Source organism: Notothenia rossii, assembly GCF_949606895.1.
Source record: "Notothenia rossii genome assembly, chromosome: 3".
NCBI lineage: Eukaryota > Metazoa > Chordata > Actinopteri > Perciformes > Nototheniidae > Notothenia > Notothenia rossii.
The window spans coordinates 24,437,834-24,464,429 of record NC_136901.1 but is presented as its reverse complement, the minus strand read 5'-3'; the positions used below and the strand labels follow the sequence as shown (position 1 = coordinate 24,464,429).

The following is a 26,596-nucleotide window of genomic DNA, read 5'->3' as shown; positions in this document are numbered from 1 at the left end:
AAAAAAACAGGGGAAGCCTGGCTTCCCTTGGCCTCCAGGAGAAAACGCCACTGAGTTCAAGGGATCATTCTCACCCACCTCTTGCTCTTGCCCTTGTGTGCGGGTTGAGCTGGTTCTTCCACCAGCTCAACTCTGTCCCTCATCATGAACGCAGGAGGCTGGCTGTATATCTTAACTCGCTCCCTCATTATTCTCTTCATCATTTTGCACTTGTTCTAAGCTGCTGCCAAAAAGGTCTGTCAATTTGCGACATTTATATGCTTCACCTGCGAGTGACTTTTTTTCTCTTGCCTTCTCGGCCCCAACTTTTTTCTTTTCGTTTTCTTTGATTTGTATCCATTTGCATTCTCCCTGTCTGCCACGGCGTCTAATCCCTTCTCTTCGTTTGGGTGGTCTTTTTTCTTCTTCGTGTGAGATTATTTGACAGATAAGAACCACACAACTGCATTAGCGGCCGCTGTCGCCCTCTGTTTTAAAGGGCCGGCCGGCCGTCAACGGCCCTTGACGACCGGCCGTTCTGTGGTTCTCCAGATTCTACAGATGGCCAGTCTGCCCCTGCTGATAATCCATCATTACATTCATGGCCGCAGAGTAGGTATAAAGTTTTGCAGTTCGGGGCTCAGGCTGTCTAATGTGCTGTTTACGCAATCCTCTCTCTCCTTGACGCAAGTGTTTAGAGGGATTTACTAACTCCTCCTCGATTCTATTCGCTCAAAAAACGTTTCAATCACCCAAATCGACCAATGGGTTCCAGAGATAGGATCCTGCGCAGTATGAATAATGCCAGCAGTGGCTGCTTTACGCACATGACGCAGCACAGCCAGCCGCACAGCACAGCACAGCACAGCACAGCACAGCACAGCAGCAACGAACAGAGAACACAGAGACAACAGCAGGCAAGAGAACATAATATTACAAGGACAAGGATTTATTTGCTTTTAGGACTTATTTGAGAAAATAATGGCACCCAGAAAGAGGCTGTATAAGCTTGAAGACGCCGTGGAAATGGTGTTCGCTGACTCTCCGTCAGAAGATGATGATGTACTTCGGCCACAATCAGACCCTGATTATGAACTTCAGGAAAGGTATGTACTCTCTCTGTTTGTATCTATTAGTTGTGTATTTGGTGTAATCTATAGTAATTCCACACTCGCAAAAACAAAATGGACGCCGCTTTGTTGTTGTAGCGTTATCGTTCCGTGAGAAACTAAAAAAATGGGAACATCATGTTGGTGAACGTATAAATTAGGGATGCACCGAATATTCGACCGCCGAAAATTATCGGCCGAAAATGGTTAAAAAGGCCCTTTCGACTTTCGGCCAGTGTCAGGGAACAGGGTTACGTTGGTAAGCTAACGTGTTGTTGTGATGACGTAATCAAAATGCGGCGACAAGCATGCTCGCGGCTGGCTCACAGCCAACATGTCTGGCGCTTGGAGATATTTAAAAATATCAGAGAAAGAGGCGCGGATTGTGATTTGTAAAACGTGTTCAGCTGACATTTCTCGAGGGGGTGTAACTGCAAAGACTTTCACCACTTCGGGATTACTCCACCACTTGAAATCAAAACACCCGGACAAATATGCGGAGTAAGATCAAATCACAAGCACTGACAGCGAGAGACTGTTCAGCGCTGCCTCTCATGTGCTTGATGAGAAGAGGAACAGACTTATGGCTGATAAAGCAGAGAAGCTACTGTTCATTAAAAAGAACCTCCCACTTTTCCTTAATAAGTAGACAAGGCTGGCTTATCATAAGCTTATCTAGTTCTACATGTCTACTCTATACCCACTTTCCTGAACAATTTTCATTGTGAGTTATAATTCACCATCTCAGGTTATCATTAGGGGGAAATGACAGCAGCACAGTGTTAAATATATTGTACTTTCAGTATCTAAATGATACAATGTTGTTTACATTGCTCATGAGGACAGACCACCTTATTTGCAGATTCTTGAAATGGAATTGTAATCTCATTTGTAAATAGTTACATTCATGTGGATTTATCCAGTTTGCACATTTGTATGCATGCACTTATAGGTGCATTTGTTGTTGTTGAAGGCCTGGCTGTTACAGTCTTTATTTACACTATTTTGTTGTAGGCCTACTGGCCTAGATGTTTATGCAGTTTTAAAGCACCTTCGCTTTGTTCTGAATGCACTTTGTTGTAGTTATCCTACAGAGAGGAAAAAGAAAATGCACTTGACTTGGAATTAATGTACTGTATGCATTCAAAAGTGCTGAATAAATGTTTTATGGACCCATAATAGTGATTATTATTTAAGTTAAGTTTTGCCATAATCATGTCTTTTTCCATAATCAGGTTACTGAACAACATTGGTAAAAAATGTATACATTATATATATACATATTTCTATTAATCATTTTCGGCCTTTCGGCATTCGGTTTTCGGCCAACTGTTTCCTATTTTCGGTATCGGTTTCGGCCAAGAATTTCCCATTCGGTGCACCCCTAGTATAAATAGAGTAATTGTATTTCGTGACTATAATACGGCAGTATATAAATAAAGCTGTATTGTATATCAACCCAGTATATATATATATATGCAATAGCTCACGACAGGCCGTGGTATATGCTCATTATATCACAGCTAAGGGGCGTGGTTCGGCCCATCTCTCCCCCGAAATGATGACCGTTAGTGGCCACAGGTGCAAAAGCTCTCTCCAGAGCTACTGTAAGCCCAATCTCGGGGACCGGAGAAAGTGGAGCAATATTCTCGCCACGCCAAGCAACAGCCTAGAACAACCTCAACCTATACAAGTGACCACGTAAGCCATTCTAATGATGCTGGACAGTTTTTCAGTGGGTGCATAATAAACAGCAACATACACATTAATGTAAATAAACAGCCAAATAATGGATCAACGCTCTCTGTCTAATATGTTCGCTAGCTGTTAGTGTTGTTGCATAGCAACCACCTTGCATGTTTTGTGCAGAAGGCAACGGAGGGACTATTTTATTTTGAACATCATTATTTATTAATAAAAACTATTTAAATTAGAGTGTGTATTTTTCTTTCATATTGCCACACTTGGTAACCGTTTTATAAAAGCAATAGCTTACTTCAGGCCGTGACGCTTCGCGTCGGGCCGAACCACGCCCCTTAGCTGTGATATAATGAGCATATATCACGGCCTGTCGTGAGCTATTGCTTAAATATACTGTTGTTTCACACACGCCAAATGGATGCTGTTTTGTAGTTCTACAGACATTGACTATAAGCAGTTTATAAATAAAGCTGTATTGTATATCAATCTATATATATATATATATATATATATATATATATATATATTGTTTTCACAGTGATGAAGACGAGTGGCTTCTGGATCACAGCCATCAACATCTGCCTCATCCGTGCTACGACGTGCATCAGATCAGCATACAGTTGCCCCAGAGCCATCAACATCCAAGCCATTCCGCCGGACGTCTGCACCAGTACTAACTCAGCCTCCCTCTGCATCTTCTGATTCAGTGGACAGACTGTCAGGAGGAAAGTGAAACGGGCTGGTGTGTGGCAGACTAAGATTGTTACCGTTCCTGACGCTGTGGTGGACTTCAACAGAAGCATGTGCTGCGTGGATGTGTCCGATGCTTTGATTGGGTACTACAGCGTTCACCACAAAACTATGAAATGGTACAAGACTTGTTTTTACGATTTTCTGGACATTGCAGTGGTGAACAGCTTCCTTCTCCACAAGGAGCTGCACAAGATGAGGGGTGACCCCGGCAGGACGAAGCCACACACCGAGAAGTCGTTCAGGGAGCAGCTTGCTGCAGACATGAGGGGTGAAGTCCCTGCAGCACCACCACCACTCCCCCCATCATCACTCGTATGCATTCCCAAGTATTATGGGGAAGATGCCACCGCGCTCAGGAGGTGCTCTGGTGCTGGCAACAAAACGGTGAAGACCTATCTACTGCACTAAGTGCCTGGTGCCTCAATTCAAAAACACTAAACACATTCAGGTTGTGTACATTTGTTCTTTCTTGCCAGTGTTTACAAAGAAAATGCTTGTGGTGTTATTTTGGTTTTAGTGTAGTTTTCTAATGTGTTATTTTTTAAATAAATCTGCTCCTGTTGGAGACAAATGTATCCTATGTTTCCTAATTTTTATTGTGTAAGTAAACCTTCCTAGAAGTGTTAGTCGGGTGATAAACATGTAAGGACTGTGGCAAAGTCCACACACAGACACACACACCATTTACATACAAAAAAGAAGTGTAATTTAAAAAAAGATGTTTTAATAAAAACTCTTGTATTTGGATGGAATGATTACCTATAGTGATAATACAATTATTTTTACAGTATGGTACCTAAAAAAGGTGAAATGGCACTGATGGTGCCAAAATGTGCCCTTTGCTAAACCTCTCTAAAAAGGTCACATTTAACTTGTTTTGCCTTAATCTTGATACAGGGTACTTATTGTATGTTATAGTTTAGATTCCTAAAGCTTTTAGTCTACTATCCCATCATTCAAGGGTGGTATTATCATCATGCGTCGCTTTCCACCTTCTCCTCCAGTAGGACTCAGATGAGGGTGTTGCACTTTTCTTTTCCTTATACATGTGATGTTTTGGTGTTTTGTTTCTTTCCGTTAACTGTCAAGTGGGAAATAAGTATTTTTTTTGTGTGTTTCTCTTAGTATCCTAAGATACTGTTATGTTTGGCTGAGAAAAAAAACAAAACATTATTATTATGAAGGGCAGACCATCTATTTGTATTTATTTAGTTTTTTTTAGAAAGGGGCAGGTCACATAAGATTTTATTCTTCTCCCTGCTCCTTTTCGCTCAATGGTAGAGTCATGTTTTGTGGCAATTATTGTACATTTGGTTTTGCGTACCATGAACGGGACAGATAAAAATGAAATGAAAGTAATGGGGTTTTTTTAGGCGGAGGTAAGAATTTACCTTTTTTTACTATGTTCCATCTGAATTTACTCTGACACAGACATATCTATATTGATTCTGACACCTCTCCATCCAACTCACAGATGTAACCTTGCTTTGATCAAAACAATTATTCATATAACCCTTTTAAAAGTTAAGTTATAGTCATTTGTTTTGAGCATAGCATTTTCGAGCCTGAAACCTGAAAAACAGGCTCAGGGCTTAAGAGGTTAAGGTGCAAATCAGGCCAGGCACAGCCAAGACTTGTGATCTAGGACTCAGGACCACAGCAACAGGCACAGCAACGACTCATGACCGCGACTCAGGATCCACGACTCAGGACCAGGGGCCGTATTCACAAAGCATTTTATCTTACCGCTAGGAGTGCTCCTAACTCGCGCTAAAACATTTTACGTAGGAGTTTTTTCTTAAAAGTTATTCACAAAGCCGCTGAGACCTACTCATACTAAGGATAAATCACTAAGAGTGAACTAAGAGTGACGCGCCGTTACTATGGATTACGTCGATTCTCGTGCATGAGTTTAGAAGCGGTCAGTACGGTGATTGGTTGTTCAGAGCAGGCGGTCTCGGTGAAACTCATCCGCAACATCCCACAAAAGAGCCCACTAAATTATGGCGTTATATTTGTGCCTCTATCCTGAGCACGCAATGAAACATGTTGAGCCTAGAAAATGCAATTGAGCGCACACTTGAACATTTTTGAGCACAGAGAAATATATTTTCTCTCATAAAACTCCTGCTCCGTGCGCAAGCAGACCGCTGCACGCGCTCTCTCTCCCTCGCTCGCTCGACCTCTCCACCCTGTGCGCGCTCAGCTTTGCCTGCCTGCTCGCTCAAGTTGTCACAGCGTTACAAATGTGCCACGAAACCAACCAATCGGAGAACTCGAGAAGATCAATTCTGATTGGCTGGTCCAGCACCATGTAGAGAGAAGAGTTGCGACAGCGGAAGTCCAAAATGCTTGATTGTCACGTGGTTCAGAGAGACTCAGAAAGTTCCCGGAAGTTTGTGGCGGGCCATTTGAATCACGATTTGAATGCATTAATAACAGGATAGAAATGCAATTTTTGGTAGTTATTGGTCAATAAAGGTTTTGATTTACAATATGTATACAACATATCGATATGTGTATGTAGTTACATCAATGTGTTTTTGTTTTTTTTAAGTAAAATGTGCAAATATTTGAGGATTAAGACAAAATAAGAAGTACTTTATTGATACCAATTGGGGAAATGTTAATGCGGCAGCAGCAAAAGACAAGGCATTGTACATTAGACAGTTAAAAGACTAGAATTAAACAATCGAAAATGTAAACATCTTAAATAGAAATAACATAGCATTGCAAAAAGTAGAAAATATACATGGATAGTTTGAACAGCTATCTTACCTGTTAACATACATGTTAGGCTAACGTTGCCTTGGTTACAGAGCCTGTTCCTGTTGTTTATTGCTTTTAATTCTTTAAAACAAATATTATCTTCTTAAACTTGTATGAGTCAAGAACATCACATCCTTATTGATATATTTAGAGGGAGGGAAGGAAGGTTTCAAAATTCTGATTAGAATCATTTCTACCATTTCTTTAATTCATGGTGGTTTCAGTAATCCTCTGGTAATTGAGGACATAAGTCATCTAAATGACTAATGTAATCTTTATGACTTTCAGAAAGGACAGGAGACCGACAGGTGCCTATCAATGATTGTCAACTGACAGCACAATGAGTCAAAGCACTAGCAGCAGCAACAGCATGATGATGTTAAATGTGTTGTTTTAGGAACATCCATTGTAAATAAATGGAATTCAATAAACATTGAATAGCATGCGTGCAGTTTGTCTGTGCCTTTTCCTCTGTGTTGTCCTGGCATATAGTCTCCCCCATGGTTTGCTGTGCTGCTGGGGGATGCTCCAATCACTCATAGAAAGGAGTACACATGTACGGCTTCCCCACTGACACAGAGAGGAGGAAAGAATGGCTGGCTCAAGTCAGCAGGAGCCTTTTAACTATCACAAAAGACAACAACAGCAACAAAATATGTGAGGTAATCATATTTTTCACAAAACGAAGACCACACCCTTGGGAAGCTTAATGTCTTTTTAATCAAAAATAAGGAACAGGGAGAGGCTTGCAAAACTCTGGGAGTTGAGACTCAGGCTCAGGGTGAGGGTCTCATTGCAGGTCTTCAGGCTCCATTGAATCCCCCTGGAGTTCTTGTGCTGAGAGAGGGAGAGAAAGACAGGAGAAAGGGTTAGATACATCTCGCAACCTATAGGATGGGAAATGGCTGACCTATTTTAAACTTACCTTGTATTTTCACTCTAACTTAAGTCCCTCTCCCTTTGCCATCAATCCAAAATCAGCTGAGCCGCAACATAATACAGAAAGGTAATAATCAACAGAATCACAAGGACATAATATGACTCTGCTAAAAACACTCACCCATAAATTACGTTTTTGTTTACTTGTCTCAAATATCCACTCTAAATCCATATCAATAGCAATGTATCACAAAAATAGCTCTCTTCCTTATTAGTGTGCAACGTTAACTATATTATGCTAGCTTGAACTCCAAAATGGATATCCTCATTTCACCACCTCCACCCACTACAATCACACGCCCCAATGTTATATTTAACTCCCTCCACCCCGGATAAAAGCACGTTAAGAAGCCCTTTCTCTCTAACTCCACAACGTTGGACGGAATAAACATTAAGAGAACGGATTAATAGGCTGTTCATGGTGTGTTGCTAACTTTATCCGGTCCTAGCCTAATCTGTTTAGTTATCCGGTTGAACATTAACGCAAGCTCTATGCCCATTGTAGAACAGGAAACAGAAGTTGGTCCAGGTTCTGGTCAACCCAAAATTGTGATAGAGAGAGAAACATGTTTGTCATTCTCCCACCTCTAATGCTTACAGCAAGTAATCAATACCTCAGAAGGGTTCATGGCGTACATGTAGGCTACGGTTTGTTAGCTGTTTGCTTAAACTACCCCTATAGCTATGTTGCCGGCTAGCAAACTCAGGCATTGCAAACAATAACGTGATATCAGAAAACTAGAAATGTATAACTCACCTGACACTGTGGTGTGCTATTCTCTTCATTCGAGTTTGTCATGTCCTGTAATGTCAACGACGGATGTGTAATAAGAACGTCAACAGCCTGATGGCAACCGAAAATCCCTCTCTCATCTCAGATAGAAGATATGATTGGAGACGACCAGCCAATCACAATTGACCTTCTCTATGGCGGCAAATCTCTGTCATAAATCGCGAGGGCATATGAGATCCACGCCAGCACAAGTCAAGCAGCCGCGGACATATATTATTTTCGCGAGCACTAAAACGGCACTCGCGCGAGAGCAATATTGAAGCCTGCAGGGGAGAAACATGCCTTGAGCATGTGCATCATCTACATGAGCTCTCCTTGGTCTCCTGCGCTCTCGCGAGCAATTCCTGTTCTTCTGCTCGTGAAACTCTATGGCGTTATATTTGTGCCTCTATCCTGAGCACGCAATGAAACATGTTGAGCCTAGAAAATGCGATTGAGCGCACACTTGAACATTTTTGAGCACAGAGAAATATATTTTCTCTCATAAAACTCCTGCTCCGTGCGCAAGCAGACCGCTGCACGCGCTCTCTCTCCCTCGCTCGCTCGACCTCTCCACCCTGTGCGCGCTCAGCTTTGCCTGCCTGCTCGCTCAAGTTGTCACAGCGTTACAAATGTGCCACGAAACCAACCAATCGGAGAACTCGAAAAGATCAATTCTGATTGGCTGGTCCAGCACCATGTAGAGAGAAGAGTTGCGACAGCGGAAGTCCAAAATGCTTGATTGTCACGTGGTTCAGAGAGACTCAGAAAGTTCCCGGAAGTTTGTGGCGGGCCATTTGAATCACGATTTGAATGCATTAATAACAGGATAGAAATGCAATTTTTGGTAGTTATTGGTCAATCAAGGTTTTGATTTACAATATGTATACAACATATCGATATGTGTATGTAGTTACATCAATGTGTTTGTTTGTTTTTTAAGTAAAATGTGCTAATATTTGAGGATTAAGACAAAATAAGAAGTACTTTATTGATACCAATTGGGGAAATGTTAACGCGGCAGCAGCAAAAGACAAGGCATTGTACATTAGACAGTTAAAAGACTAGAATTAAACAATCGAAAATGTAAACATCTTAAATAGAAATAACATAGCATTGCAAAAAGTTGAAAATATACATGGATAGTGTGAACAGCTATCTTACCTGTTAACATACATGTTAGGCTAACGTTGCCTTGGTTACAGATCCAGTTCCTGTTGTTTATTGCTTTTAATTCTTTAAAACAAATATTATCTTCTTAAACTTGTATGAGTCAAGAACATCACATCCTTATTGATATATTTAGAGGGAGGGAAGGAAGGTTTCAAAATTCTGATTAGAATCGTTTCTACCATTTCTTTAATTCATGGTGGTTTCAGTAATCCTCTGGTAATTGAGGACATAAGTCATCTAAATGACTAATGTAATCTTTATGACTTTCAGAAAGGACAGGAGACCGACAGGTGCCTATCAATGATTGTCAACTGACAGCAAAATGAGTCAAAGCACTAGCAGCAGCAGCAGCATGATGTTAAATGTGTTGTTTTAGGAACATCCATTGTAAATAAATGGAATTCAATAAACATTCAATAGCATGCGTGCAGTTTGTCTGTGCCTTTTCCTCTGTGTTGTCCTGGCATATAGTCTCCCCCATGGTTTGCTGTGCTGCTGGGGGATGCTCCAATCACTCATAGAAAGGAGTACACATGTACAGCTTCCCCACTGACACAGAGAGGAGGAAAGAATGGCTGGCTCAAGTCAGCAGGAGCCTTTTAACTATCACAAAAGACAACAACAGCAACAAAATATGTGAGGTAATCATATTTTTCACAAAACGAAGACCACACCATTGGGAGGCTTAATGTCTTTTTAATCAAAAATAAGGAACAGGGAGAGGCTTGCAAAACTCTGGGAGTTGAGACTCAGGCTCAGGGTGAGGTTCTCATTGCAGGTCTTCAGGCTCCATTGAATCCCCCTGGAGTTCTTGTGCTGAGAGAGAGAGACAAAGACAGGAGAAAGGGTTAGATACATCTCGCAACCTATAGGATGGGAAATGGCTGACCTATTTTAAACTTACCTTGTATTTTCACTCTAACTTAAGTCCCTCTCCCTTTGCCATCAATCCAAAATCAGCTGAGCTGCAACATAATACAGAAAGGTATTAATCAACAGAATCACAAGGACATAATATGACTCTGCTAAAAACACTCACCCATAAATTACGTTTTTGTTTACTTGTCTCAAATATCCACTCTAAATCCATATCAATAGCAATGTATCACAAAAATAGCTCTCTTCCTTATTAGTGTGCAACGTTAACTATATTATGCTAGCTTGAACTCCAAAATGGATATCCTCATTTCACCACCTCCACCCACTACAATCACACGCCCCAATGTTATATTTAACTTCCTCCACCCCGGATAAAAGCACGTTAAGAAGCCCTTTCTCTCTAATTCCACAACGTTGGACGGAATAAACATTAAGAGAACGGATTAATAGGCTGTTCATGGTTAACGTGTGTTGCTAACTTTATCCGGTCCTAGCCTAATCTGTTTAGTTGTCCGGTTGAAAATTAACGCAAGCTCTATGCCCATTGTAGAACAGGAAACAGAAGTTGGTCCAGGTTCTGGTCAACCCAAAATTGTGATAGAGAGAGAAACATGTTTGTCATTCTGCCACCTCTAATGCTTACAGCAAGTAATCAATACAGAAGGGTTCATGGCGTACATGTAGGCTACGGTTTGTTAGCTGTTTGCTTAAACTACCCCTATAGCTATGTTGCCGGCTAGCAAACTCAGGCATTGCAAACAATAACGTGATATCAGAAAACTAGAAATGTATAACTCACCTGACACTGTGGTGTGCTATTCTCTTCATTCGAGTCTGTCATGTCCTGTAATGTCAACGACGGATGTGTAATAAGAACGTCAACAGCCTGATGGCAACCGAAAATCCCTCTCTCATCTCAGATACAAGATATGATTGGAGACGACCAGCCAATCACAATTGACCTTCTCGAGTTCTCCGATTGGTTGGTTTTGTGGCACATTTGTAACGCTGTGACAACTTGAGCGAGCACAGGCAAAGCTGAGCGCGCACAGGGTGGAGAGGTCGAGCGAGCGGGGGAGAGAGAGCGCGTGCAGCGGTCTGCTTGCGCACGGAGCAGGAGTTTTATGAAAGAAAATATATTTCTCTGTGCTCAAAAATGTTCAAGTGTGCGCTCAATCGCATTTTCTATGCGCAACATGTTTCATTGCGTGCTCAGGATAGAGGCACAAATATAACGCCATACTAAATCACCGAAAAACAAGGAAATAGCCTAGGCTAGAAATGTATTCCTATCAAATAGTTATGGACGGTGCAGTTAGCAGAATACACGCATGATGACAAGTTTGTGCAGACCACGATAATGACGTTGTATATGCACGTTAAAGAGAGAGAGCAAACAATAAAAATACGTAAATTGCATTAAATCAAGGAGGCAATTAAAAGCACCCTGCAAACTATTATCCAATGACCATATTTCCAGCACTTAAACACTTTCAATAACAGCCCATACCGCCGTTCAAGTCCCCCTATCATGATGAATGAAAACAATCTGCGTGTTGATGGAATGTACTTTCTTTCCATTGACGAACATGTCCTCATCTTTTGATGGCGCAATTATTTTTATGTGCGTCCCGTCAATAGCACCGACCGCACCGGGCATACCTGCAATTGCCATGAAGTTGGCTTTGATCCTGTGTAGTTGTTGATTGGCCAAAGGAAACCGGATAAACTGTTGGATGATATGTGGTCTAGAGAGCGCGTTGATGGTTTGGTTTATGGCACGGCTGACTGATGGTTGCGATATTACTAAATCGTCGGCATTGCAAAGTTGCATTTTCCCTGTTGCTAAATGTCGTAGTGTTGCCAAACATTTTATTTCCGGACTAATCGGGTTATTCCTGTTAGTCGGGGATGTTATTGCATCCCGCACTAATTCCACAACAAGTTTGATACCCTCACGATTTAGCCTATATCTCTTGATCAATTCACAGTCTTCCATTGTCTCCAAAACATTTCGTCTCGCAGCCATTTTCAGATTCTTTGTGAATAGGTCTTACTGAGTTAGGAGTCCTCTCGAGGACTTTTAAGCTCTCCTAAACTTAGGTGCTACTTTTAGGCCTAAAATACTTTGTGAATTGCTCTTAGTGAATAAAATTAGGAGTCCTAAATTTAAGACTGACACGCCCATTATGTTTAGGAGTTTCTCCTAAATTCGCCAGTTAGGAGCTACTTTTAGCCCTAAGATCCTTTGTGAATACGGCCCCAGGCCTATAGCAGCAAAACTAGGGGCTGAATCTAATCAGCCCTAACTATTAGCGTTATCGAAAAGGAAGGTCTTAAGCGCACTGTTTTGTAGTATTGTTCTTGTATTTATGCAAATTAAACATCCTTTCATCATGTCGCTTCTTCTTTGATACCTTTACTTGGACTCCAATGACAAAGTGGAGGATTTAGGTAGGTGTCCAACACTTGTTTGACAGAAAAAGACTGCACTGAAAATGACACGTACGTAGCCGTTGTCCAAACATAACATCTGCGGCTAGATGTTTTGGAAAAACAAAGCGCAAACACTAACCTGCAGGCAACAAAAAAAAGCAGCAGCAAAGTCTCCACCACAGGAAGACTGGTTTTCATCCATAACCACATAACTCAAAAGCCTGTACATATCAAGGATGATGCTACTTAAGTTTCCATTAGATATTAACCCCTTCTGACACTACATCACCGAGATGGACTGTTGACCTCCCGAGACATTTCAAAATCTGCTTTCAGACTTATGGAAAAGTACCAACTCACACTTGCAGGACGAAATATGACTGCATTAACTCTGGTAATTTGAGGGTACACAGTACATGAGCCCTTCATGAGTTCTTATGTAGGACCTGGGGCCTCATTTATAAAGGGATATACGCTCCAAAAATGGCGTACGCCAGTTTCTACGCAATGTTTGCGATTTATAAAATACTAACTTGACGGGAACATGTGCGTTCCTCCACTCAAACTCCAACCTATGCGTACGCACTAAGCACAAAAACGGGAGAGACGAGAAACTGCGACACCGTTGGCAGAAGGAAGAATGGAGAGAAATATGTGGAAATAATACCATAAATAAAATGTTACCTCTCATTTATCATATATGAAGAATTCATTTTCACAAATTGATTAAAGCCAATCTTAAAATGATTTAACAATCGCCTGTTTGAGACTCCTCAGTGCACACAAAAACATAACTTGGAGAAATAAATAAATACGGATATGTTATTTAAAACCACCTCGAATATGTTGTGTTAATGTTATGAAATGTTTTCTCATAAATGATGCGGTAAGTAGGAGGACAGAATTACGTCTAAACTGACGCCGTTTTTCATTTCTATAGGTTGTAGATACGAGCATGGTTTTATATACTATCACGTTTAATCGTGTTTTATGCCGTTTGCCAAGACTTGATAAGTCCCTCGTAAAACACAGGAGGTATGGAAACTAAAAACACCATATGTGGTAAATTGTACAGCTAATATAACACAACACATTAGTTGTATTTCCTTTAACTGGTGGATATAGAGTTGCTGCGGGGGGTTGAGATGCACAGGCTGCAGTGGAGACGCTGCGCACAGCTGATCGACAGCTGGGACACAAACCACCAAATACAAAAAAAATCATTCAGATCCAGTCGTCATGACTCCACTCCGGAGGGATTCCCCGATCATTTCTTACAGTTTTTCGTCAAGGGGGTGTCTCCTGTCCCCGGTACAAACACACTGCCTGAGGAAGGCTGTGTGTATTTATTTTGTCATTAACCTTTTTCGGACCACTTATTTATTTATTTTGGTGAAGATCCGACCTCCATGCTGCTACTCTGGTTCAAACTGCATCCACCAAACAATATGATTTATCTCGACCTCCCCAAAATCTGACACTGTGAGATGTATTTTTTAGCTGTTCTGTCGTCATTTCCTGCGATCTTCTTCATAAAGTCAGTCAAAATGAATGAATGGATAAATGGGCGTTTCTTTGACTATTTATAAGCAAATATGGGCATTACGTGAAGCCTGCAAAAGCTGCACCGCATTTCGAGTTGATTGTGATTTATAAAGGGAAACCGGCGTAGGAAGTGCCGTACGCACTTTCCTTTCCGGTACGCAATGTTTGGTGAATCGGAAAATGTCGGAAAATATCTGTACCTATTTTTTGGATTTCTACTACGTAAGCAACCTTCCGGCATGAATCCTACGTAACGCACGGCGTTATAAATGAGGCCCCTGGGCCTTATTGGATATGTGTAATTGATGGACAATAACAAGAAACCCCAAGCCAATACAAATCAACACATGCAACAGTCACATTTGGGTTGTGGTATCCCTGTTATTCATCCATGGCCAAATAAGCAGGTTCAATAATACAATAAAAACAACTTTGATTATGCAGTGGTGCATTTCTGACTGAATGTATGTGTGTGTGTAGATAGGATTCGTGCTTTTTTAATGTTTGTTATAGTTCATATTTCATTGAGATCTTAGGTTATTATGAGATTTTTTTAGATGCATTACAGTTTTTTGTTTGTTTCTTGATCTGATTACCCCAAGCTATTTATTCAATGTCATCATTAGCATGTGGACTATTATCTCAACATTTGTAGCCTGCAAGATGGTTTTCAGTATTCAGTCTATAGAATATTTTATGATGTACATTTATAGTCCACTTTAGAGCCGTCTGATGATATGACATCTTGATGGTCAAAGCAAGTAATACACTGAACAAAAATATAAACGCAACACTTTTGTTTTTGCTCCCATTTTTCATGAGATGAACTCAAAGATCTAAAACATTTTCTATATACACAAAATAACCATTTCTCTCAAATATTGTTCACAAATCTGAAAAAATCTGTGATAGTGAGCACTTCTCCTTTGCCGAGATAATCCATCCCACCTCACAGGTGTGGCATATCAAGATGCTGATTAGACAGTATGATTATTGCACAGGTGTGCCTTAGGTTGGCCACAATAAAAGGCCACTCTGAAACGTGCAGTTTTGCTTTATTTATTGGGGGGGTCTGGGGGGGTCCGAAAACCAGTCAGGTTTAACCCTAACATGTCACCCATTGAGCATGTTTTGGATGCTCTGGATCGGCGTATACGACAGCGTGTTCCAGTTCCTGCCAATATCCAGCAACTTCGCACAGCCATTGAAGAGGAATGGACCAACATTCCACAGGCCACAATCAACAACCTGATCAACTCTATGCGAAGGAGATGGGTGACATGTTAGGGTTAGAGTTTAACCCTAGGGTTTTCGGACCCCCCCAGACCCCCCCAATAAAGCAAAACTGCACGTTTCAGAGTGGCCTTTTATTGTGGCCAGCCTAAGGCACACCTGTGCAATAATCATGATGTCTAATCAGCATCTTGATATGCCACGCCTGTGAGGTGGGATGGATTATCTCGGCAAAGTAGAAGTGCTCACTATCACAGATTTTTTCAGATTTGTGAACAATATTTGAGAGAAATGGTTATTTTGTGTATATAGAAAATGTTTTAGATCTTTGAGTTCATCTCATGAAAAATGGGAGCAAAAACAAAAGTGTTGGGTTTATATTTTTGTTCAGTGTAGTTCTGAGCATTTTTGTACATTACATCAGAGATACAAAAATCGTATATTAACGTTTTGTTGCATCATTTAAAATGATCTGTAATGTCCTCCCGATTACTATCCACCTTGTGCCCTCTGGGGTCAAAAATAACCCCATCTGGCTTGTTTGATATTTAACGCATAAAGTATAAAATGTAAATATAAATGTTGTGTTACACCTTTAGTTCTACTTCAGTACAACCCATTACCACACATTTCTCCCTCAGTTTTGGAATTTAGTTTAATTATACAATTTTCTGATAAAAAAAAAAGGTGAAACAATGAATTAATTTGACCATATTGTATTGTGACTATTTGTCTTATCAGAGACTGGTATATGTCAAAGTTTAGTAAGGATGCCCTTTTTGAATAATTTATATATTTTTAATGACAACACATAATCACACCTTGTGCCCTCTGGGGTCATTTTTGACCCCGTCTTGCTTGACTCTTATTTCAAGCATAAAGTATGAAATGTCAATCAATTTTGTGTTACAACTTTAGTTTTGCTTCAGTCCAACTCAATACCACACATTTTTCCCTTTGTTTTGGAATTTAGGGCCAAAAGATCTTTTTTATATGAAATGTTACCGTTTTCTGAGTTAAAATATAAATGAAACTATTTAATAATTTGAACATACCGTATTGTGACTATTTGTCTTATCAGAGACTGGTATATGTCAAAGTTTAGTAAGGATGCCCTTTTTGAATAATTTATATTTTTTTAATGACAACACATAATCACACCTTGTGCCCTCTGGGGTCATTTTTGACCCTGTCTTGCTTGACTGTTATTTCAAGAATTTAAAGTGGAAACCTCACGCATTTCTGTGTTACACATTTAATGTGCCCTCAGTTGCATGCAGGGCAGGTAACAATGGTGTGATCTTTGCAGATGTATGCATTGCATCTTTGGCACATTTTCTTGGTTTTCACATCAATCTGGCGAGGGCAGAATTTGCACCTGCTCCTTTTGGGTGATGGGTCATGAGGGGGAGCTTGGCGAGCGGGAGCTGGGCGAGTGGGAGCTGGATGACGGGTAGCTGCTGCAGAGGTAGAGCTGGAGCAGAACTGCTGGACCTCCATAACCAAACTGGCAGCGGCTGGCGTGCGGGGAAGAACCTGTCAAGTCAAGTCAAACTTTATTATAATAAATCACAGTGCAAATACAAAAAGTAAAAATTGTGAGGACACTACAGAAGGAAGAGCAACAGAAATGAAGCTTAATGCTGACCTTGCGTCGCTGTATGTGAGGTATCACAAGTTGTCGTCCAAGCTCCTCCATGAACAGCCTCCTCTTGTTGCACTTCCCCTGATTCCAGGCTGGGTTGATCTCAAACCACAGGACAAAGGAATTGTATGCAGACACGTCGAGAATGTTGAAGAAGACAACTAGGGGACAACGGGCTGTCATTCTTTTGCACGTGTACACACTGATAACCTTGAAACAAAATAAACAAACCAAAACATATTCAGAAATGTATGTTTATTTCCTACACACAAATTCAATGCATTATCCTTTCCATAAATAATATTATTAACATTATGAATAATAAATGTGAAATACCTTGTCAAGGTTATCGACACCCCCTTTGTTGTGATTGTAATCTTCAATGATTTTGGGCTTTTTGTCATCCCTGTCGCTCACAGCTGCATCCCGATGCAGAGTGCTCATCAGAAGAACATTTCTCTGTTTTTTGGGGAGATAGGACACCAGAGCATGGGTCTCGGTGAAAGCAAACTTCGATGAGAAACGAGCCCTGTCCGCTTTTGACACCAGTGCAGGGGGAAGCTCAGGTTTATTTCTCCTTACTGTTCCCACCATGAACAGCTTTCTTTTCAGCAGCGCCAGGCCAAGGGCATGTGAAGTAAAGAAGTTGTCACAGGTTATCGTTTTTCCCTGGAGGCCTTCTGTCATGTCAAGGACAACTCGCATGCCCTGATCTTTTTCTGACATCCCACCAGCAGGTTTGCCAGTGTATGTCTGCATATTCCATGCGTAGCTTGACCTGGCATCGCATGCTGCCCATATTTTTATCCCATATTTCCCTGGTTTGCTTGGGATATACTGTTTGAATGGACAGCGACCTCTGAATGGGACCAGGCGCTCATCGACAGTCACATTAGTGGATTGTACATCATTGGCAGGAGAGACACCCACGTGTCCCAAACGTCTCGAATTGGAGCAAGTTTGTCTCGTGCCCGGCGATCTTTTCTTGTGTCTTTGTCATCAAATTTTATGACTCTGGAGATTTTAAGAAACATTTTAAGTGTCATGGCACGGAAAATTGCCCTACCAGACTCTGCATTCCATAGACTTGCTGTAGCCTCTTTGCTGGATCGGTACACTCCAGCTAGAACCAACAAACCCACGTATGCCTGCAGGTCCATTTGATCCATCTTTCTCCATTTTTTCCCATAAACACGCTGCCCCTCCTTGTTAGTCATGTTCAGCACTGACTCTTCGATGGCCTTGGGCAGAAACAGATAAAAAGCGGACTTTATGTCCTCAATATGAGACCTGGCATACAGGGTTGGACCCTGGCGGCTTGTCTCTCTCTCTGCTGTCTCTGCTGTTACCATGCAACGTCTGTCACTGGGATGGATGGAAGACCAGATCATTTTTTCATTCTTAGATTGGAAATATTCTTCCATCTCAGCTGGGTCCTCTTCCTGAGATTCTTCCTCATCAGTGGATTCTTCCACTTCCTCAAAATAAATGCGGTCCTCCACTTCTGACACTTCTTCCATTTCTGATTCTACCTCTTCATATTCATTTTCCTCCATTTCAAAACCTTCTTCCATTTCAGAAGTGGGCGATGTGGGGGCTTCTTCAGAGGAAGAATTTGGTCTGTAACTTACATCGATCACCTCTTCATGAGTTTCCTCCTTCTGACCCTGAATCCTCCATCGGTTGATTTTTCCACCATAACACGGTTAAAGATTAGCTCATGAACCTCCTCCATAGTCAAATGTTTCTGCCTCCTCATTTTGCTGCCTGTCTCTCTCAGAATAAAATGTGAAATGCCCCAACATTTGTGAGAAAAGGCCTGTTTGTTTTTGACTTGACAATTGATTGATCCAATACATCAAAGGTGTGTGTGTGTGTGTGTGTGTGTGTGTGTGTGTGTGTGTGTGTGTGTGTGTGTGTGTCATCAATCAATGTTTATTTATATAGCCCAATATCATAAATGTTACATTTGTCTCAGTGGACTTCACAGTTTGTACAGAATATCAGTATGACAATACGACACCCTCTGTCCTTAGACCCTCACATCGTACAAGGAAAAACTTCCACAGAAAACCCACAGTTTAAAGGGAAAAATGGGAGAAACCTCAGGGAGAGCAACAGAGGAGGAATCCCTCTCCCAGGACGGACAGACGTGCAATAGATGCCGTGTGTAAATTGAAAAGATAATACATTTGCAACATAGGTAGTCCAAATGTTTGGAAATGTATGTGTGTATAATAGGAAGATGAATCCACGAGGATATCCATCCAGGACTTATGATCCAGGACCACAGCCATGACTCAAGATCCAGGACTCGCGATCCATGACACAGGACCGCAGGATCATCCATGACTCCGGATCCCGGCGTATATAGACACTAATAAGAAAGAAATTTGGGGAAGCTGGGTTAATCGGAACATGAGAGTACACAGGTATAGACAGAGAGAAGGAAGAAGTAAGATGTCCCCCGACAAACTAAGCCTATATCAGCAAAACTAGGGGCTGAATCTAATCAGCCCTAACTATAAGCTTTATCAAAAAGGAAGGTCTTAAGCGCACTCTTAAAAACGGATAGGGTGTCTGCCGCCCGAACACAAACTGGAAGCTGATTCCACAAAAGTGGAGCTTGATAAGAAAAGGTTCTGGCTCCCATTGTACTTTTAGAGACTCTAGGAACAACCAACAACCCTGCATTCTTGGAACGCAATGCCCTAGTAGGACAATAGGGTATAATGAGTTCTTTAAGGTAAGATGGCGCCTGCCCATTAAGGGCTTTGTAGGCGAGAAGAAGAATTTTAAATTATATCCTGTGTTCTATAGGGAGCCAGTGTAAGGCAGCCAGAACAGGAGTAGTGTGGTTTCTTTTCCTAACTCTGGTTAGTACACGAGATGCAGCATTTTGAATCAGCTGAAGCGACTTGACTGACTTCTTGGTACACCCTGATAATAAGGAGTTACAATAATCCAGCCTTGAAGTAAAAAATGCATGGACTAGTTTCTCTGCATCGTTTTGAGGCAAGATATGCCTGATTTTTGCAATGTTACGTAGATGGAAGTAGGCGGTCCTTGAAATTGATTTTATGTGGGTGTTAAAGGATAAATCCTGATAAAATATAACACCAAGATTCCTTACAGTCTCACTGGAGGCCAAATTAATGCCATCCATAGTTAGTACATCTTTAGATAATTTGTTTCGTAGATTCTTCGGGCCAAGTACAATAACTTCAGTTTTGGTCGTGTTTAACATCAAAAAATGTAAGGTCATCCACGTTTTTAAGTCCTTGAGGCAGTCTTGAATTTTGTTTAGATGATTAGTTTCATCAGGCTTGATTGATAAATATAGTTGAGTATCATCCGCATAACAATGAAAGTTTACAGAATGATTCCTTATAATATTGCCTAACGGAAGCATATATAGTGTGAACAAAATAGGTCCAAGCACTGAGCCCTGTGGCACTCCATGGCTAACTTTGGTTTGCATGTAAGATTCATCGTTGACACGTACAAACTGAGAGCGTTCAGATAGATAGGACCTAAACCAGCCTAAAGCAGTTCCCTGTATGCCAACTAAGTGCTCTTGTCTTTGCAATAGGATATCATGGTCGATAGTATCAAATGCAGCACTAAGATCGAGCAAGACAAGAATAGAGACAAGTCCCTTGTCTGAGGCTATTAGAATGTCATTTGTGACTTTAACCAGAGCTGTGTCTGTGCTATGATGTGTTCTAAAGCCAGACTGAAAATCTTCAAATAAATCATAGTTTTTTAAGTAATCACACAGCTGTTTTGCGACTGCTTTCTCAAGAATTTTTGAGAGGAACGGAAGATTAGAAATAGGTCTATAGTTGGCTAAAACCTCTGGATCGAGGTTGTGCTTTTTAAGAAGCGGTTTTATCACTGCTACTTTGAATGATTGTGGAACATAGCCTGATAATAAAGACATATTCATAATATTTAATAAAGAAGTGCTAATTAATGGAAAAACTTATTTTAACAGCTTAGTTGGAATCGGGTCTAAGATACACGTTGATGGTTTAGAAGAGAGAATCATTGAATTTAATTGTTCAAGGTTTATGGCTGAAAAGCCTTCTAGTTTACTATCTAGTGTAATATTAGAACTTACGTTTCCGGGAGCTGTTGATAATACTATCCTGGTCAAAGGCAAGAGGTCATTGATTTTGTTTCTAAGAGTAACAATTTTATCGTTAAAAAAGCACATAAAATCATTACTACTGAGTGCTATGGGAATAGAAGGCTCAGTCGAGCTGTGGCTCTCTGTCAGCCTGGCTACAGTGCTGAAAAGAAATCTTGCATTATTCTTATTCTCCTCTATTAATGAAGAGTAGTAGGCTGCTCTCGCTTTACGCAGTGCTTTCTTATATTCATTGAGAGTAATATGCCAAATTAAACGAGATTCTTCAAGTTTAGTGGAACGCCATATCCTTTCAAGTTGTCTCGACTTTTGCTTTATTTTGCGGGTTTCGGTATTATGCCATGGAGCTAATCTATGTTGTTTTATTTTCTTCTTTTTCAAAGGAGCAACAGAGTCTAATTTTATTCGCAGCGCATCTGTAGCACTATCAACAACATGATCAATTTGGGGTGGTTTACATTTTTTATAAGTTTCCTCCCTTACATGCAGACATGCTATCGAGTTAAGTATTGGTGGATTCTCTTCCTTAAATTTGGCTATAGCACTAACAGATAGGTTTCTGCTGCAGGAGCTTTTGACTAATGCTTTGTAGTCTAGTAACAGTACTTCAAAAGTTACTAAGAAATGGTCGGATAAAGCAGGATTATGCGGTTCGACTAATAGTTGCTCAATTTCAATACCATAAGTCAGAACAAGGTCAAGAGTGTGATTATAGCAGTGGGTTGGTTTATTTACACTCTGACAGAAACCAACAGAATCTAATATAGAGTTAAATGCAACAGTAAGGCTATTTTTATTATCGTCAACATGAATATTAAAGTCACCTACGATAATTACTTTATCTGTTTTAAGTACCAAAGCTGATAAAAACTCAGAGAATTCTGATAATAATTCTGAATAAGGACCTGGTGCACGGTATACTGTAACAAATAAGATTGGCTGCAAAGTTTTCCAGGTCGGATGCGTAAGACTAAAAACGAGGCTTTCAAAGGAGGTATAATTTAATTTTTGTTTAGTATTGATAAGTAAACTTGAGTCAAAGATTGCTGCAACTCCACCTCCTCGGCCCGTGCCTCGGGCAATATGAGTATTGATATGGCTGGGTGGAGTGGCCTCATTTATGCTGACATATTCTTCATGTCTCAACCAAGTTTCAGTGAGACAGCATATATCAATATTATAATCTGATATTAAATCATTTACCAATATTGCTTTAGATGCTTGAGATCTTATGTTTAAGAGACCACATTTAATCTTCCTGTTTTGTTGCACTGTAGTAGTTGTTACATTTACTTTTATTAGGTTATTATGTATGACACCTCTATTAGGTTTTACCTTAAATTGTCCTTGGGCAGACACACACACCGTTAATATTGGGTATTTTATTGGGTTCGGGATTCCTATGGATGACTGCCTAGGAGAGAGCGCAGAGAAGTGTGTAAGACTGCGACTCTGCCTCCTGGTCTCAACTCCAGTTTGTCATGGATTAAGTCCACAAAGCCCTGAAATGTTTGCCGAAATGAGATTTGCACCTTCCAAAGTAGGATGAATGCCGTCTCTCTTAATCAGACCAGGTTTTCCCCAGAATGCTGTCCAATTATTTACGAAGCCCACATTGTTTGCTGGGCACCACCAAGACAACCAGCGCTGAAATGAGGACATGCGGCTATACATGTCATCATTGATCAGATTGGGGAGGGGACCAGAGAAGATTACGGTGTCCGACATCGTTTTAGCATAACTACACACCGACGCCACATTAAGTTTGGTGCATTCTGATTGGCGTAAACGAACATCATTACCACCGACGTGAATAACAATCCTACTGTATTTACGTTTATTTTTAGCCAGCAGTCTAAGATGCGCCTCAACGTCGCCCGCTCTGGCCCCCGGAATGCATGTGACTGTGGACGCTTCGGTCTCTAAATTCACGTGTCTCATAATAGAGCTACCAATAACCAGAGTTGGCTTCTCAGCGGGTGTCTCGCTGAGTGGGGAATATCTGTTAGATACGTGAACGGGTTGGTGGGGACCTGCGGGTTTCGCGTTATGCCCCTTCTGAACAGTCACCCAATCTCCCTGCTGCTCGGGAGTTGCCGGGGGACGGCTAAGAGGAGCTACCTTTTGCCGGTCCGCACCGGCTAACATGGGCTTTACTGTAGCTGAGTTATTTTTCTAAGATGCGGAGCCGGGCTTCTATGGCTATGATTCCCGCCTCCAACCCAACAACTATACTACATTTAACACATGTATCGGTACCAGTAAAGGAGGTAGGGAAGTAACCAAACATGAGACAGTTAGAGCAGGAAATAGCACCGAGGGTGGGGAAAGAGCCATGGCTAGCTATCAAGCTAAAGTAGCTACCGTTAGCAAACCTGAAAAGAGTGTAGGCAACTGTGGAGTTACAGTCGCTAAGAGAAGGAGAGTTGTGAGTGCTTAAGCTGTAGTAACGTGTGATTACAACGTCAGGCAGTTGCCGTGATCAAGAGTTTTAAAACGATCGATTAAGTTAAGATAATAAGCTATCAGCAACAGAACAGGCACACGGGATACCCGGAGATGACAACAACACACCTGTGTGTGTGTGTGTGTGTGTGTGTGTGTGTGTGTGTGTGTGTGTGTGTGTGTGTGTGTGTGTGTGTGTGTGTGTGTGTGTGTGTGTGTGTGTGTGTGTGTGTGTGTGTGTGTGTGTGTGTGTGTGTGTGTGTGTGTGTGTGTGTGTGTGTGTGTGTGTGTGTGTGTGTGTGTGTGTGTGTGTGTGTGTGTGTGTGTGTGTGTGTGTGTTCCGAGGAGCAGGCAGGGGGTTGTTGCAGCATTATGCTGAAAAAATGTGCCCCATTGCTCCACTTTGTCCTGCGGGGTCATTTTTGACACCAGAGGGCTTAAGGTGTTATAAAATACAATAAAACACCCATAATTCAATGAAATTACATCAAATATATTTTAATCGTTAAGAGCATAGTATTGAACCACCCCTATAATTTTCAGACCATTTGATGAATTAAAAACCTATTTTTGACAGCAATAGATTTCCTTTTGGGGTCAAAAATGACCCCAGGACAACAGGAGGGTTAAGAGTTTAAGGCTCACATTGAAAATCAACACTTTTTTTCTTCCTGAAAGCAAAAACGTGTTCAGTGTCCCATCCTCTCTTTTCGTTGAGAGCCCCCTCACTGGAGTAGAGTTCAGTTGCGGACTTTGACAGAGCTTCAGTCGCACGCACCATGAAGACCTCTATCTTGATAACAGCTTTAAGTCTCTGCAGTTTTTGTGAGTAATGCCTTTGAATTACTCTCAATGGCATGTATATATTTGGTGATTTGAGTCCACTTGTTTAAATCCCCAAAAAAATATGTTTTTGTTTCAGGCTCGACTTCTGTCTCGGTTTCTGTGGAGGTCCAGCCTGGTGAAGATGCCACACTGACGGGCGCCAACATTTCCAAATTTGACACCAATACATACTGGTTCAGACTGGTGAACATAACCCAGGTCAGCTGTGTCGCCGTGATGATCAATTCTTACTGCGAGGTTTCCTACTGTGATGGAGTTCAAAAATCTAAATTTGAGATGACATCCAACACCTCCAACCTCTTTCTCGAAATCAAACTAGTGGATGTATCTGACTCTCGACTTTACTTCTGTGGATTTAACATAGCTGGGATTCTGTATTTCAACACGGCACGTTTGAGCATTACAGGTAGGATTATTTCAAAAGTATTCTCTGTTGTTATCCTGCTTAAAACCACCTGCAAGTGGCTTTTATCATTTTGATGTAGACTAAATGTATCTTTATTTTTTCAAAAGGTAGCGATGAGCAACATGTTGACATGGATATTAAGTTTAAAAGTAAGATTATTGTAAAGTTTTCTATTAATGCGCAGATTATCTAATGTTTCAAGGTAAAAAAGTGTATCTGAATTTATTTAATTAATTTCTTGATCTTTCTTGTAGAGTCGGATGAAATAGCAGCACTGACGAGTGTGATGCTGGGCGTTCTGACTGTTCTCCTTATCATAGTCATTATTGGTCTGGTGGTTCAAAACAGGAAGCTTCAAACAGGTACAGAGCTAATGTGTCTATTTTAAATGGAAATGTGTTGCTATTGGAAATTATTTTGTGTTTAATAGACAAATCGATAAAATCAGTTTGAATCAGCTCAGAGCACGGAACACATGCAGTGGCACACCCTTTATCGGAAGTAGAAAGGTTAACAATTCTTTGGACGTTAAGCCCCAAAAGGCTTTGATTCAAGCTTCATCAAGTTTTTTGTTGATTTTGGTTAGCATCTCTGCACACAGTGGATTATCTAATATTTGTATAAACATTTAGAGAGGCCTCGTGATATGATTTCCTCATTTAATTCCAACTTCCGTCTTTTAATATTTCAACTTTTTCCTCTCAAAATGTACTACTTTTGACTTTAGGAATTACTGAGAAAAGTTAGAAGATGCAGAATGTCTTTAACATGAGTGATAAGTCCATTGATATATGAATGCATTTAAAATGTTGCTTCTGTGAGGGTTGACCTTTAGAGCCTTTACCTATTCCATTACACAAACTGACACAGTTTGTTGTAATATAATTGATTTAAAGTTGTAAAAGATGAATTAAAATCAATGTATTGATTTAAATCTCACTAATCAGGATTATCTTTGTCACAAAGCTGCAATTGAAGGACTGCATCCTGAAAGAAACAAGGCATTAGTATCAGTTTTTCTTGATATTCTTGAATGATTGCACTGAATATGAACACGTTTTATACCTCGAGTCAGATGTGCTGACTTTTGAGAACTGTTCAAATACAGTGTCTGACCCTAAATATTGATTTACAGAATGTGGGCTCTGATGACCTGACCCGTACAGAGTGGAGGTTTCTTCCAAAGACAATAAGAGGAGACTCATGTTGTTTACGCTGCCACCAGATAGACTCATAGTCCCTGTAACTGTCTGCAAACTGGTGCTTTATCATATCAAGTTTACTCACTTTCAATGTTCCTTTTGAATAAACTTTCAATAATCTAATTCAGTTTGTCTTGTGTTTTCTTCTGTCTCGCTCAGAAAAAAACTCTGGTTGGCCTCTGATCTTTATCTCAGAGGAAATTGATGATAACAAAGTCAAAATTACTCATATGGAGAGTGAAACGGTAATAAAGGGTAGGGAGTGACATCACTTCACAGGAAGAGACAGCACAGTGTGGTCTGAGCAAAACTAACATGACAGTCCCGAGGCCTCTAAAGCATATGCTTTGCAACAAAGTCAAAAATTAAAATTCTTGGTTTTGAGTATATTATAGCAGGTCCTGTGTTTGTAGAATAGGAACAAGTTGACAATAGATACAAAAACCAAAAACAATCTAGGATGACAAACACACAGGAAGCACTCGGCCATGACCACAAACCTTAAAGAGCCTGTGACACGAACCCAACAACTGTTGTGCAATGAAATAGTGGGCTACTAGTAATCTCGAACCGTCACTTTAAAAAAGAAAAAGCGATACCGTTCCGATAAA

General features: G+C 40.8%; 2 protein-coding genes and 1 long non-coding RNA gene across 4 annotated transcripts; 1 reads left to right on the top strand and 2 right to left on the bottom strand.

Annotated features, from left to right (window-relative positions):
* Nucleotides 1–434: 434 nt before the first annotated feature.
* On the top strand, nt 435–26,030 carry LOC307033935 (uncharacterized protein). Of its 2 annotated transcripts, none has more exons than XM_079672570.1 (5): nt 435–591; nt 24,454–24,783; nt 24,891–24,932; nt 25,038–25,145; nt 25,919–26,030. In XM_079672570.1, the coding sequence occupies exons 2-5, from the start codon at nt 24,594–24,596 to the stop codon at nt 25,930–25,932; spliced, it is 354 nt and encodes a 117-aa protein (XP_079528696.1). In that variant the 5' UTR covers nt 435–591; nt 24,454–24,593; the 3' UTR covers nt 25,933–26,030. The 2 variants fall into 2 exon arrangements, with proteins under 2 accessions (XP_079528696.1, XP_079528695.1); XM_079672569.1 differs by lacking the exon at nt 25,919–26,030 and adding an exon at nt 25,750–25,895.
* On the bottom strand, nt 9,876–11,281 carry LOC307032250. The gene is made up of 3 exons (XR_013806190.1): nt 10,874–11,281; nt 10,100–10,160; nt 9,876–10,011 (listed from the first exon to the last, which is right to left on the bottom strand). It is a non-coding gene; the product is annotated as an uncharacterized lncRNA (long non-coding RNA).
* On the bottom strand, nt 16,555–18,381 carry LOC307032847 (piggyBac transposable element-derived protein 4-like; the record flags this gene model as incomplete). Its single annotated transcript, XM_079671127.1, has 3 exons — nt 17,270–18,381; nt 16,937–17,143; nt 16,555–16,824 (listed from the first exon to the last, which is right to left on the bottom strand). The coding sequence occupies exons 1-3, from the start codon at nt 17,690–17,692 to the stop codon at nt 16,555–16,557; spliced, it is 900 nt and encodes a 299-aa protein (XP_079527253.1). The 5' UTR covers nt 17,693–18,381.
* Nucleotides 26,031–26,596: the final 566 nt, after the last annotated feature.

Excerpts from the sequence above, each read along its gene's own strand:
- LOC307033935 (XM_079672569.1), top strand. The coding sequence starts at position 24,594 with ATGATCAATTCTTACTGCGAGGTTTCCTACTGTGATGGAGTTCAAAAA. Across the intron at positions 24,784-24,890 it reads GGCACGTTTGAGCATTACAG|GTAGCGATGAGCAACATGTT; the intron begins GTAGGATTATTT and ends TTTTTTCAAAAG. Across the intron at positions 25,146-25,749 it reads AAACAGGAAGCTTCAAACAG|CTGCAATTGAAGGACTGCAT; the intron begins GTACAGAGCTAA and ends TTTGTCACAAAG.